The sequence below is a fragment of the Diceros bicornis genome, chromosome 17 (assembly GCF_020826845.1).
Source record: "Diceros bicornis minor isolate mBicDic1 chromosome 17, mDicBic1.mat.cur, whole genome shotgun sequence".
NCBI classification, from domain to species: Eukaryota; Metazoa; Chordata; class Mammalia; order Perissodactyla; family Rhinocerotidae; genus Diceros; species Diceros bicornis.
The window spans coordinates 28,808,145-28,823,343 of record NC_080756.1 but is presented as its reverse complement, the minus strand read 5'-3'; the positions used below and the strand labels follow the sequence as shown (position 1 = coordinate 28,823,343).

The window sequence follows — 15,199 nt, the reverse complement described above, 5'->3', positions numbered from 1 at the left end:
CATATCTTTCTTTTTCCTGTACTATTATTTGTTTAATAGTTCAAAAAAAGCGATTTTCCTTTTACAACTTAAAAAAATTTTGTGCCACTTTCACAGTGGAATACAGTTTATCTTGCTTTATCAGTCAGAAGAGAATAGGTTATGCAGAGGTAACAAAAGAGCCCCAAATCCCAGTGCCATAAACTAGTTAATTTCTTGCTCACACTACAGGTCCATCTGAGGTCAGAGGTGCTTCTGCTCCACATTTTCTGTACTCTATGACCAAAGCTAAAAGAACATCTATTCTGGGATATTGCCAACTTTACTGCAGAGGGAAAAGAGGACATGGCAGATCCTTGCTCTTAAAGCTTCGGCTCAGAAGTCACCCGGATTGGTTCCACTCTCATTTCTTTGGCCAGAGCAAGTCACGTGAATAAGACTGAATGGGTGAGGGAAATCTAATCTTTCCCTAGCAAGTGCAGCAGATATTTTGAACAATAATACAATCAACCACACTTGCCAAGAATAGAAGAGAGTTACAATAAAAGTGGAATGAAAACACAACAATGTTATTAATTTCTAGTTAGATGATGTTTCCTGCCAAGTGTTAAAATCATGCTGTGCCAACCGATTTTCTTCGTAATATATTTAGAATATTTGGAAGAGAACTGTATCTCACTGTGTGACACAATGTCATATCCACATCTGGGTATCACATGAAGTCATTCACCTAAAATCATTGCCAGTATGATTTCCACACCTATGAAAACGTACCTATAAAAATCAAATTAAATTCCTAAATAAGGCTCTCTGACACTCTGATCTAAACTCACATTTCCCGTATCAACTCCAGCCTTGCGTTTTCCTTCCTCTTGTTCTCATTGTTCCCTCTGCTCCCTTTTTGACAAATCCCAACCTCCCCAGACTTCATCTCTGCAGTACCACATCTTCTGTTGCTTAATTGCACCATTATTTGATGAACCAAGACTCGCCATTGTTATTTTATATTCGCCAAGCACATGCAATTCTAGCCTTGGCCATTATCCTTATACCAAAAGTCTTACGGTCGTCTTCAGTGAGAAATAACTCACAGACTACTTTTCAGATGAAGTATGAACCGAAGAATAATTTTAAAAATGTAAAAGAACAGGGACTAACTAGAAATGTAAGGTTTTGACCTAAGATGAAGAATAGTCAAATATATTATGAATATTACTCCTTGGATAAAACTGTTAAAATGTGTTTATTTATTATTATCATTAAATGTCAACTAAGAAACTGGACAAATTAACATGGAGGAGGCAGATAAATTATTCAGAAATGTTTTGCTTTTCTGATTTGTATACTTTGCATCATAAACAGCATCAGAGTTTGTAATAAAGACAATCACCAAACCCAAGAGAGTCTAAGTTTCTAGACTTGAAAAAAAGAAGCACCCAGAGGCATGAGATCTCTGAAATTATTTATGGATAGATGAAACTCACAAATACACAGTATACAGCTACAGATCTTAAAGGGAGTAATCTAGCATGACTTCTATTCAAGCAAAAACATGAAGAAAAGTGTAGTTTAAAAAGCAAAATGCATTAAAATATTCTATATTAGATTGTCTTTCTATAAAATGTATACCAGCAAAAATTAATTTTACACTGTACTTCATTTTAAATCCTTGATATGAATAACTGATACAAAATATCAATGCTGTACATGAATACATTAAGATACTGATATAGTTTGTTAATGATAAATTTCTTTTTCTAAATGCAAACTGATATATATCTTTAAAAGTTAAAAAAAAAAAACACGTGATGAAGGAAAAAATCTCATTTTTGCTATTTGGCCTAGTTTCATAAGACACCTGATCTTATACTGTCACCGTAGATATATTGCTTCCCTGACATAACAGTGAATGTTTTGAGGAAATGTGCTGAATATTTCTTCCAATAATTTTTAAAAAGTATTTTTCATGTAGTATGACTATAAGCAATATGTAGTATGCATACTTGAAGTACACGATTAAGTTTTAATTTTTTTAAACATTTTTAGTGTTTTAGTCAGTACCCGGTTGTTAAACATTCAACATTGTTAATTAAAATCGCATCACTCACATTTTTCTTTTAGAGGTTTCCTTTCCTGGAAATAAGTATGAATGTAGATGATATAACTAAGATGAAATGATGGGAACACCACATCCTCTCATTTGGAACTGTGGTACTTTCAAACCGTATATACTTTTCCAGTGATGGCAGCCTTTTCCATTTGTCATTAAACGATTGTTGATTGATTGCCTGACACGTGCAAGGCACCAAGGGATTAAAAATAGTGCAGGATACAGACACTGGAATTTATAATCCAGAAGAGAAGATACATCCAAACCCAAATTACTATAATGTAAGACAGTATAATTATCATATAAGTTATGTAGGCAAGTGCTAGACGACAGCAGGGGATATAATAAGCATTATTTTCTGGGGCTAAACAGAGGAGCAGCAAGCAAAAAGTAACACTTGATCTGGGCAACAAATAATGGTTAAAAGTCAGGCAGAAATCAAGAAGAGGGAGAAGGAGCATAAATTCTAGGCAGAAGCACAGCATGAGGAGAGGCACACAGGTGGGAAATCATAATGGATATTAGGGTGATAGCAAGGGTTTAGATTGACTAGAATTCTGTGTGGGAGGGGGTGGGATGCTGGAAAAAAAGGCTGGGTGTTGCATCAGAGTGCAGCTTTGAGAAAAATCTCTCTGCTGAATGAATACAATAAACCAGGCATTCAGTGTGAGTTAGAACAATGAATCGCCAAATAGGGAATCGATCTAGCTATTTTAGTGTGTCTAATTACAGAGCAAAAATGTTGTATTATAGGAAACAAATACTGAATCAGCACATTAAGAAAGTATCCCTCATTAGCAATACTTTTAAAGAGTCAGGATGTTTCAAGTTCCAGAATAGATTAATTTATGGTTTTGTGTGTAGAGAGAGCCAGAAGATATGGAGGTGGGTGAATAGACACAGATAAATAAATAGAAAGTATTTGAATGCACTTATCTGTTAGGAAGTGCTTATTCTAATCTAGAAAATGTGCTATTGACAAATCTAAGAAAAACAATAAAAATTAGCATAAAGATATTACTACTTACAGCATTACATTTTTACAAGTGTCTTCGGATACATTCTTATTTAATCTTCATAAAAGCCATACTGTTCAACACAGCAATTATATTATTCCCATTTTATAGATGAGGAATGGGGCTCAGAGAGGCCTAGCCTGTCCCAGTGCCACTTATGAGGTAAATGATAAAAGCTCAAATTTGAAACTGACTCTAAAATGTGCATCTTTCCAGTACCCAAACGTTGCTCCCCTAAGAGCAGTGAACTTACTGGCTTTTTGACTTTGAGCAAGTCATTCAGACCCTCTAAAGCATCACTCTCTTCATCTGTCTAATGAGAATAAAAATCTCACTTCCACAGAGGTGTCGAATTGGTTTTGGAAAATTATATTTTTTTCTAGAAAACTGTCCATTTTATCTGTTTTCAAATGCATTGGAAAACGTTCTTCATAGTATTCTCTTATGATTTTTAAAATCTTTACTATCTGTTGTTATGTGCCTTTTTTTTTTTTTTTCATTCTAAATATTATTTATCTGTGCCTTCTTTCTTCTTAACCAGTATTGCCAGAGGTTTCTCCATTACATTGGTCTTCTCTAAGAACCAACTTACTATTGTTTTTTGATCCTCTCTAGCATTTCTTTGCTTTGCATTATTTTTTTTCTCTTATCTTTTAATTTCCATTGTCTGCTTACTCTACAGGCTAACTCTGTTCTAGTTTTAACTTCTTGTGGATCTTTTCAGTTGTTAATTTTAATGTCCTGTTTTCCGTTAAGATTTCTTCTTGGGGCCAGCTTGGTGATGTAGTGGTAAGTTGGCGAGTTCTGCTTTGGCCACCCACTGTTTGCAGGTTCGGATCCTGGGAGCGGACCTACGCACCACTTATCAAGCCATGCTGTGGCAGGCGTCCCACATATAAAATAGAGGAAGACAGGCACGGATGTTAGCCCAGGGCCAATCTTCCTCAGCAAGAAAGAGAAGGATTGGCAACAGATGTTAGCTCAGGGCTAATCTTCCTCATCAAAAGAAAAAAAAAAAGATTTCTTCTTCACTCATTAATTAATTTCAAGTTGTTTTTTTTTTAAGTTTCCAAACTAAAGTAGAAGGGGTGATAAATATCTTTCTATTGCTATGCAGTGTTATTGCATTTTGGTTAGAAAATATGTTTTGCACAATATTGATTATCTGGATTTACTTAAAATTTATTAAAGTATATATACATTTATGTACATTTTTTTGAATTTATTCCTTGTGCTTGAATATGGTAAATCATTATAAGTGTTCTATGTTTGCCTTTTAGAATGAAATTCTCTATGTGTTAGGTTCATTATTTAATTTGTTTTTTTTTTGTGTGAGGAAGATCAGCCCTGAGCTAACATCCATGTCAATCCTCCTCTTTTTGCTAAGGAAGACTGGCCCTGGGCTAACATCTGTGCCCATCTTCCTCCACTTTATATGGGACTCCACCACAGCATGGCTTGACAAGTGGTGCGTCGGTGCGCGCCCAGGATCTGAACCCCGGGCCGCCGAAGCAGAGCGTGCGCACTTAACCTCTATGCCATGGGGCCAGCCCCCCTTATTTAATTCTTACATCAAGCTTGTTAGTAAGTTTTTCTAATTCTCTAATCTCTGTTATTTTTTTGTCTTCTTGATTTAGCACTTATCTAATTTTTTTCACTCCTTTATTTCCAATCTTTCTATGATCGTCTCTTATAAATGCATACAACTGCATTAAAAAAAATCCAGTATGAGGATCTTTGTCTTTAATAGGTATGTTTAGTTGGCTTATTTTTACTGTAATAACAGTTATATTTACACTTAATTTTGCTGGGTTTTTTTGGTGATTTCTCCTAACCATGTTTTTTTCCTGTAATTTCCCCCTTTTCCTATTTTTATTAGTTTGATCGATTCTCTTGTTTTTTCCCCCTCTATTAGTACATGTTTTTAAGAGATTACACTCATGTTTTTAACATCTATATTTAACAAGTTGCAAAACTAATTATAATCTCCATTTCTTTCTGTCTAATTATAACCACTACTCTTCTTTCTATCTCTGTAAATTTGATGACTCTAGGTACCTCATATTAGTGGAGCCATATGGTATTTGTCTTTTTGTGACTGGATCATTTCATTTATCATTATGTCTTCAAGGTTTATCCATGCTGTGATATGCGCCAGAATTTCTTTCCTTTAAGTCTGAATAATATATCATTGTATGTATATACCACATGTTGTTTATCCACTCATCTATCAGTTGAGACTTGGGTTGCTTCCATCTTTTGGCTATCGTCAATAGTGCTGCTGTGAACATGGGTATTCAAATATCTCTTCAGGACCCTACTTTCAATTCTTTTGGATATATATATCCAGAAATGGAGTTGCTAGATGATACGTAATTCTATTTTAAAATTTTGTGAAACCCCATACTGTTTTCCATAGTGGCTGCACCTTTTTACAATCCCATCAACAGAGCACAGTTTCCAATTCTTCACATCTACCACAATGTTTCCTTTTTGATAGTAGCCATCCTAATGGGTATGAGGTGGTATCTCACTATAGTTTTGATTTGCATTTCCCTAATGATTAGTGATGTTGAGCAGTTTTTCAGGTGCTTGTTGGCCATCTGTAGATCTTTGGAGAGCTAAATGTTTTCTTTAAATTTTTTAAATTGAAATATAATTGACATATAACATTACATTAGTTTCAGATGTACAATATAACGATGAGATATATATATATATATAGTGAAATGGTCATCACAATATGTCTAGTTAATATCCATCCACACATAGTTATAAATTTTTTTTCTTGTGATGAGATCTAAATGATTTTTTAAAAAATCTTTTTATTGAAATTTACCAACAGATATAGAAAAGCATGCTGATTGATTTAATGTTTTGTTTCCAACTAATTATGGTTGATTATATGGACAAATGGTTTTCATTATGTTGAAAATTCATAGTTCATCAAAATCATCATACTGTCTCCATCATGAATGGTATTACCATTCCACCTGGTGTTCGTTCAGGAAATAGCTATAGCTAGAGATCAGGACATATGGCTATGAACTGCCTCAATACTTGACCCTGAAATACTATAAATAGTATATCTCAGATGTGAATCCAAGGTAATGGTAGATTTTGCCCTGAGAATTCCATTCCAGGTAATTGTATAAAACCTATCAACCAACTAACAAACAAAAACATAGTGAATGCTGTTTTACCTACAAATGGAAAATCTGCTGTGGGAATTTTTCATGGTGAACACAATCTGCCTTTTCTGCTTTCTTTTTAGCACAGATTGAAGCAACCAACCGCAGTGGCCAAGCTAGGAGGAGGGCTGTTGCTAAGCAGAGAGAAGAGTGAGAAAACCTGTGTTTTTTGGGTAAAGAGTTTGAGATTATTCTAAGAATATCCTACAAACATAAAAGTTCTTTGTATACTTTTAGTTCTTTGTATTTTTCCTCCTTAAGTATTATCTATGCCTCACTTTTCTCTAGTCATTTCTGCAGTCAAGGAATAATGGTATAAAAATATAAATAGAGTGTAAGAAAAAGTTGAAATAAAAGAAGTAATACACATTTCTGTTAAAAAGTTGTACACTCTGTTATTTGCAAAAAGAACAGAACTCCTATTTTAAGGCCTTTGACCTCTAGACCTTCTACTGAGGATGAGAGAAATATCTAATTTTAGTGTCCCCTTACCATTAGTAGACATTTCTAATAAGTTTATAGGGTAATTCTGTGAAATAAAAGAAAGTGCATACATAGATTTCATAACATGTTCATAATTCTAGACTAGTAACTTTCAGTTTTTTTCTATTGAAAAAAGAATTGTAAGAGTTAAAACCGTAAACTATTACATCCAGAAATATTTAATCAATTAACTCTCTCTTGAAGCTTGGCTGATGAAAACTACATACTGGGTGTTTTTAATAGAAGCTCTTTCAACTTTTCTTTCTTTTTTTTTTTTTTTTTTGTGAGGAGATCAGCCCTGAGCTAACATCCGCCAATCCTCCTCTTTTTTTTTTTTTGCTGAGGAAGACGGCCCTGGGCTAACATCGGTGCCCATCTTCCTCCACTTTATATGGGACGCCGCCACAGCATGGCTTACCAAGCAGTGCGTCGGTGCGCGCCCGGGATCCGAACCAGCGAACCCCGGGCCGCCGCAGTGGAGCGCGCGCACTTAACCGCTTGCGCCACCGGGCCGGCCCCTCAACTTTTCTTTTTAAGTAATAATTGCATTTCTTTTACATATTTCTTTGTAATTAGTGTATTTAAAATGCGGTCTGGATTTTTCACTCAAGTACCATATAATTTACTTCCACTTCTTTGGAGTAATTCTCTAATAAAATGATTAATGACAACAGTATAATGATTAATCCTGATATATTATACATTATAGCTCCTAGGAGATACAAGTACTTTATCACAGATTTCATTGCCTTCGTCAGTACCATGAGCCAGACAGGATGAGAATACATTATTCTTTTTATGGGAATTTAAAACACAAAAGAGGTTAAAGCCATGTCGAATAATATTTGCATGTTTTTTGTGTCCATGGATGTGAATATTAGTTCGTGAATGCGGGAAATATTTGCTGTATACAAATATTTCATTTATGTGCCTACTACAAACCAATGTGATCTGTCAAAAAGAGAAAGGTTTATAGCTTCCCAGACTGGTGACATGCCAGTGATTACCAACTTTTACCTTTATTTTGTTTAATTTTGCTAAAACTCCAAGAAAGTATTTCAGAAAACAATAGTTCCATGAAAGAATTTAAAGTGATATTAATTCATTTTGACTTGACAGTTTTCTGTCTTTCACTTAAGTTTGGGAGTTTGGAAATTACTCGTGTAGTTAAACAATATGCAATGGGAGAAATTGCCTTGGCAATATTTAGGAACACCGGCCTCAAGATTCCAACTCCTATAGCTTAGGACAGATGTGGGTCTGGAATCTGGATTTCCTGAAGTCTAGGCTCCAGTGCTTTCTACTCTAAGTTTGTGAAACATACAGTTGCAATGTTATGCAATACCGCTTTCCATCAGTATATGCTGCAAAGTAATGTAGTTATGAAGACCAGTTTAAAAGAAGTGCAGTCACTCTGTAAGTTTAAAAATAAGGCTCATTCTGAAATTTGATTGTATAGTCTTATGGTATGCAATGAGTGACATACCTGCCCCAGGCTGCCTCGTCTGTAGATGCTTTATTAACTGGAACACAAGAGGAGTCAATGACGGTTGATTTGTTCATTTTGTAGCAGAAACCGCAGTCTGGATCCAACATACATTCATTACAGTAACTGTAAAATGAAAAGAGTTACAGTCATGTTAGCAGAGATGATTGGTGCTCCTCTGCATTTTCCACTCTACTTTGCAGTAAGGTTGGGGCTATGGGACTAGTTTTGGCCATGGCAAAGTGACCTGTGCTGAGGCAGCTGAGAGCTGGCACGTCCCTTCCATCTCTCCCTCCCCTGGCTGCAGTAACTTTGGAAGCAACTTTGAGATGGAAGAGGCTTGGATCTGAGACACTGGATGTAGAAGAACCCCAGTCGACCTGCAGCGAATAAACTCTGGCTTTTCTAAGCCACTGAGATTAGTTACCAAAGCATGGCCTGGCCCATCATGACCCAGCTGACTCGTTCCAAACTGTACAAAAGCATTTATTTCTCTTAACTGTCTCTGTCATGTACCATATCTTTTACAAATAGAAAATATTTTTTCCCAATATATATGTATCCTGAAATAGAAAATCCAAATAATGAAAAAAATTCTATCCAAAGAAAAAAGTTAAAACAAAAATACCACCACCCAAATAATGGTCACTGTTAACATCTTGGTGGACATCTGTACTTCTAACAAATATATATTGAGTATCAACTATGTGTTATGCTTAATTTAAAAGAAGTTGGTGTAGGAAAAAAGGCTAACTTTTCTTTAAGTTAATTACATATACAGGTTGGATCACAGGGCTAAAATCAATTAATCATTGCTCACCTAAGAGCAGTATCCTAACTGCAGGAAAATTCTAAAGAGGCAAAATCCTTTAGAGGGCAGAGTTTTCCCACCTAAGCCTACGGCGTGCTTGCAGAATGAGTTTTCTTGCTGTCACCTCATTTGCTAGACAATTCTGGAGCACCTCACATACATGGCAGGCACACACAAGGCACTGGAGACACTAAGATGAATGAACTAAAGTTCCTGCTCCTTGGTAGATAAAAGGCAAGGATGAGAAACAGATACACAAGGAAATAATGTCAGTGTAATAGAAAATACTTATCAACCACTCCAAGGACAGAGGCCTGTTCATTTGCCTATAAGAGGGGGGATAATTTCAGAGGTGATACTTGAACTGGATCATGAAAGAAATTTACCAGGCAAAGAGGCAGAGGGAAGGGCATTTCAGAGAACTGCTTATTTTACAATTCAGGATCAGTCAATACAGACTTATTAAATATCTACTGTGTATAACAGGGTAAGAACAACTAAAAGTTATCCAAAAAAGACATGAATCCTCAAAATCAACATACTTCTCTGATTCATTTAGCTAAATGGGAAAACACTGGCATTGTTTAGAAATTAGATTATCATTTCAGCCCTCTTCTGCAAACTTTTCTTTTGCAAACAGCCGTCCCTATTTTTAGATGAGACTTCAGCCCTACACTAAAAGCCAAAAGGAGGCCTTTCAAAGCCTCCTGAAAGGTCAACGTACTTTAGAGAGGTGATACAGCACTGTAAATATAAAACTGTCCACACCTGTGATACAAAATAAACAAAACAACAGAAAGCACTAGAAGTACTCTGAGCTTCTGGCTTTGAGAACTAGATGAGGCTCATTTGGAAAGGAAGATAATTCCTACTAGTATTTTGTTTATTCTGCCCATATGAGATGGAATCTATCAACCTTGACAGTTTCAATGGCTTTAAATGATATTTATTTGGGAAAGGTCAACTCACCCATTTGCAGGGAAATGACTCTACTTTACTTCTTTAAAAATAATTCTTATAAAAGGCCAAAAAACATAATGATAAAGGCTAAGAGGTACGGAGAACACGCCATATGTATGTGTCAGACATACGAGGTGTTATTCATAATGTTCGCCTTTGCCATCGCTTATGCAAGCATCCAACTCTGACGACAACCTCCCATTCTCCCAGCTTGCTTATTAGACGATCCCCACTCTGCCATGATCATTCATTCAACAAATACAAATATTTTATACTTACCATGTGCCAGGCACTATTCCAGGGGCTGGGACACATTAGTGAACAAAACAGATTCCCTGCCCCTGTGGAGCTGATTTGCATATTAAACCTCCTGGTGACCTCCGGTTAGTTGACCTCTCTACTTGCTCCCTGTTCATTAGCTTTTCCTTTCTTTACTTCCATCCTTATCTAGCTTACTGACCATGGCCCACCATTTCAACATCCTAAATTTCCCTACCCATTTATCTTTCCATCTCACCCATCTAACAAAAATCCTAGCCATATATGTATGCAAACATTTGCCTTTTCTGTGCCTTCACCCACATACCCAAATGCAGATGAAGGAATTACACAACAGAGCAGATCAGTAGTTCTCCTATAATACACTACTACTAGCCTCAAAAGGATCCTCAACAGCCTGAAATTGTTAATAGTTTTCTCTAGTTAACTCCATACAAGGACTGTTTCAACCACCCTACATAAGGACTATTCTTCAAATCTCCAATGTTCCATTTCCCTTTACTCTCTGCAAATGACCTCAACTCCAGCTTTACAGAAAAAATAGAGGAAAATGGTAAAGATGGGAACTTTATAATCCTATAGTAAAAACACATAAAACATCCTACTTTCCCATGTTCCAGTTACAAAGAGAAACTGTTCTTACCTAAGGCCAACTTCTCAGTATCTGGGTTTTCATTCCATTTCATCTCCTTAGGCCATTTCAGACTCTTTTGATTACTGCCCCTTCTTTCTCTTACATATCCACTGTCTTAAGGCAGATTAGATTTTTGATTTGATATCTTTCTTCTTCTTCTTTTTAAAAAATCTTTCTTCTTTTTTAATATAGGCATTTATAGCTATAATTTTCTCTCTTACTGCTCATTTAGTTGCATCCTATATTTGGTATGTTGTGTTTTCATTTTCATTCATCTCAAAGTATTTTCTAATTTCCCTTGTGATGTCTTCTTTGATCCATTGGATTAAGAAGTGTGTTATTTAATTTTCACATATTTGTGAATTTCTCAAATTTCTTTATGTTAGTGATTTCTAATTTCACTCCATTGTGATCAGAAAACATACTTTGTCTGATTTCAGTCCTTTTAAAATTTATTGAGGCTCATTTTACAGCCTGGCATAGATCTTTCCTGGAGAATGTTCCTTGTGCACCTAAGAAAATGTGTATTCTTATGGTGGTGGAATGTTCTCTAGATGTGTTAGATCTTGATTAGTGTGACAGTCAACACACTAATCTTAAAGGTAGCCCCATGGTTTCTAACAGTCTTCACCTCTACTTAACTTTGGGTACATCCCAGAAATTGTTATCATCTAAAACAGGAGTCAGCAAACTACACCCCGCAAGACAAATCCAGACCACCACATGTTTTTGTAAATAAAGTTTTACTGGAACAGGGCCATGCCCATACGTTTACTTACTGTCTATGACTGCCTTTAAGCTTTAAAGGCAGAGCTGAGAAGTTCTAACAAATCCATATGGCCTGCAAAGCCACAAATATTTACTATCTGGCCCTTTACAGGGAGTTTGCGGATCCCTGATCTAGAACACATACACAGATCCCATATGCAGATTCCTCACTCCTTTCCTTCAAGATCTCTCACTTCTTTACTCCTGAAAAGGACAAGTGCCCTTCTACCTCAGAGAACTTCCACACCCTTTTTTTCCTGATCCTTCACTCACTTCATAGCTTTGCATCCTTTTCTGTCAAACTCTCATGGGAAATCCCTTTAACCACTCTCACCAGACCCTCAGAGTCTTTGTACTTAGGTCCTTCTACGAAGTCACCCTATAAACTTTTACGTTTGACTCTTTCCAACCATCTTTCTTCTTTCTTTCTACATATAGGTTGCTCTGTACTAGTGGAGAATTAACACAACCAGGCATACTGATAAAAGTACACATTCACAGTAGTCAACCACAGCTGGATCCTCACTGCTGCCAGGGAACTTTTACCTGTCCCCAATCAGTGACTTTCTGCACTCCCACAACTGGTATCCCAAATACTCACAACTCGCCTCCAACCCCAATGCTTATTCCCCCACGAATATCTTAGAAGATGGCCTTGTCTTAGTTCACAGTGAAAACCAAAGGGACTAGGCAAGAACTTTCTGAACTTTAAACTCAGACATGAACAAAGATATCTATAGGCACGTCTACCCTCACCTCTTTTCCTACAGGCTCTGAAAAAGAGATGTTCAAATATCAACCCTCTACTGGGGCTTTTAATCTCACTTCCTCTGGTCTTCAGCAGGACCAACGCCTTGTCCCACTGGTTATCTTCTTTTTATACTGTCAGACCTCTCCCAGAACATATCCCACAGTTTGTGTGCAGGCTCAAGCCTTTCCCAAATTAAAAAAGCATAAAAAACTGTTCTTTCTACTATGCCATACCAGTTCATAGGGGTCACTCAGTGAAAAGAGGCCAGGTATTAAAAAGTGTTCAATTTCCTTGCTGTCCCAGGGAGTGGGCCACTATTTGAGAACTGACATGACCAGCTCTCATCTGGCCTTAGAGCCTCTCAGGCTTCTGGAGGCAAGATAAGATTTCCTACCACTCCCACACCCTTGACCTGGATTTTTTTCTTCATCATATAGACTATTTTATGGCAAAATTCTCCCAAATGTAACATTTCTAACTTCAACTTGACATTTAAAAGGTAACACAAAACTTTAAATATCCTGGAGAATCTGCTAATTGACCTTTTACAGACAGCATATATTATAACTGTGGCTTTAACAAATGGCATTAAAAAAGGGAACAACTTCTGGAAGTAGCCATTTTTTATTCATGATTTGTTCTTTAAGGCTTTCTTGAACATGACCTGATCAATTTAGGTAAGGTTTTCTAAATATAAAAGCTGAGAATTTAAATATATTGACACCAAATCAATGCTCATAAGAATATGCTAAGCATAGATTAAAACATTTTTTTGTGCAAAGCAGACTGGCATATTTTCCCCATTTACCCCTTTCACAGTGTGACCTGGGGTGAGTTCTAAATTCTCAACTTCAAGTTTTCCATCCCAAAAGCACATGATCTCTAAGAACCCACCCAGCTGCAAGATTCTACATGAGAGAAAACGACAGAAATGCATCTACTCTAACTCTAAATTCACACAAACTTAAAAAGTATAAAACATATTAAAATGCTGTAACATCTCACAAATATTTACTCTTACATATTTGATTTAAAGGGCAGAAATTATAGGTGTGCCTTACTTTAAGAAACTCTAAATTTACAAAAGAAATGAATTAAAAGAGTTATTTACAAAAGGACTACGCTTTATAAAGGGAATTGCTGAATGAATTAAATAAAATGGGAATTCCTCCTTAATGATACAAAATATTTTAAATTTCAGACAAATCAACATGTAGTACAGTTGACGGAGATGGCCCTCCTCTTTGCTCTGCGCACACCTCTACTGTAGAGTTTACTATGTTCCTTACTGACTGGTTTGCAAAACAGACTGTGAGGACCCCAGGGAAAAGGACATGCTTACCAAATCTGCATCTGCAGCACCCCGCTGCAGGTTGGATCCCCAGTACATGTTTATTGAATGAATCAAAGCATGACAGCTCCATAAATCAAGGCGTTACTGTAGGTTCATTAGCCTCTTTCTGCCCATTTATGGAAAATAATTTTTGAGGGTGGGTAGGTTGAAGTGAATATCTGAGTCATTTTTAGAATGAAAAAAAGAGAAGGTAAAACTAATTGTCAGAGTGTACTTTAAGCTGTCCTCCGTTTTTCAACTGCCAGAGGCTAAAGCTGCCATTTGCAAACATTCAATCCACAACCCAAATGGAATTGGTTAGTAATTTTGATAACTCACTTTCAGAAACACCAGCTGCAAGGGCCAATTTCCTTGAAGCCTGAGGAAAAGACCCACAGAAAGAGAGGGCCCTCTTTTAAACCACAGCCGGCAAAATTTCATAGTAAAAGGACATTATGATATTTAGAGAGAATCTGTGGTAAATAAGTGCGCCCAGAATTCATACTATTGTTCTCGATTGTGGATACTTTCATATGGGGAGATTATACAATAGAATATCTTAGAAGATATTCTGAATGCAGAGCAGACTAGAAACTCCAGTAGAAAATGGGAAAATGCATAATCCAGACAATAATTGCAATTAGAACCGAACAGTTCTTTTCTTGCTCATTGAAGAGAAGGAAGATTTAACTTTTCAATCTCTAACCTTTCTTTTAAGAAAGAGAAAAAATAAGCATTCACATATTTAATAAAAAACTGGTTCTAAAACTTTAAAATGTTTCCAACTAAAGTAAAAAAGAGCAGAATAAAAGGCAGCTTAGTGTCTAAGGGAGAGAAAGGATGGCTTATTTTCATGTAATCAATCATTTACATGTTTCACATGGCACCCAGGGTCTTAACAGAATGTGCTCTCTTCTCTCTCCTCAGAAAATCTTTTAAAAATCGATTTGGATTAATTTAGAACATTTTTGGTTTCTACTCTGTGAAGTCGAGTGTGAACTCGGCCCTCTAGAAAATGGTCCATTTGTTTTCAAGTATGTCTCATTAAACCCAATGAGATGGGGCATTAGGAGCAGTGTTTGGTCTTCAAATGCCTTTCTGGTGTGGCCTAAGTTTCAGAAAATCAATGGTGGCAAATGCAGGTGTTAGGATGATCCATTGCCACAGGTCCACTTTCATTCTCTGTGGGTAACTGTTCGCTCACTCATTCCTTATGCATGAATTTACACCCTACTTTGTGCAATAATGTCACTCTGGTTCCTGTGACAGCTATTCTAAACTTTCCCTACTCTTTACTATCCCCTCCTCACTCCTAACTGCTCCTGCCGCTTTCAGCAGGTGACTTGGAATCCAGTTTACCAGAGAACACCCTTACTGGGGGGACAACCTGCCTTGCTT

The 15,199-nt window shown here is 36.5% G+C and overlaps 1 protein-coding gene across 1 annotated transcript in view; it reads right to left on the bottom strand.

Moving 5' to 3' along the window:
• The window catches only part of SLC2A13 (solute carrier family 2 member 13), a 330,082-nt gene that overhangs the window by 55,647 nt on the left and 259,236 nt on the right, over positions 1-15,199 (bottom strand). Inside the window, exon 7 of the mRNA XM_058558506.1 lies at positions 8,266-8,391. Coding sequence (XP_058414489.1) covers positions 8,266-8,391 — 126 coding nt within the window. The remainder of the gene's footprint in view (positions 1-8,265; positions 8,392-15,199) is intronic.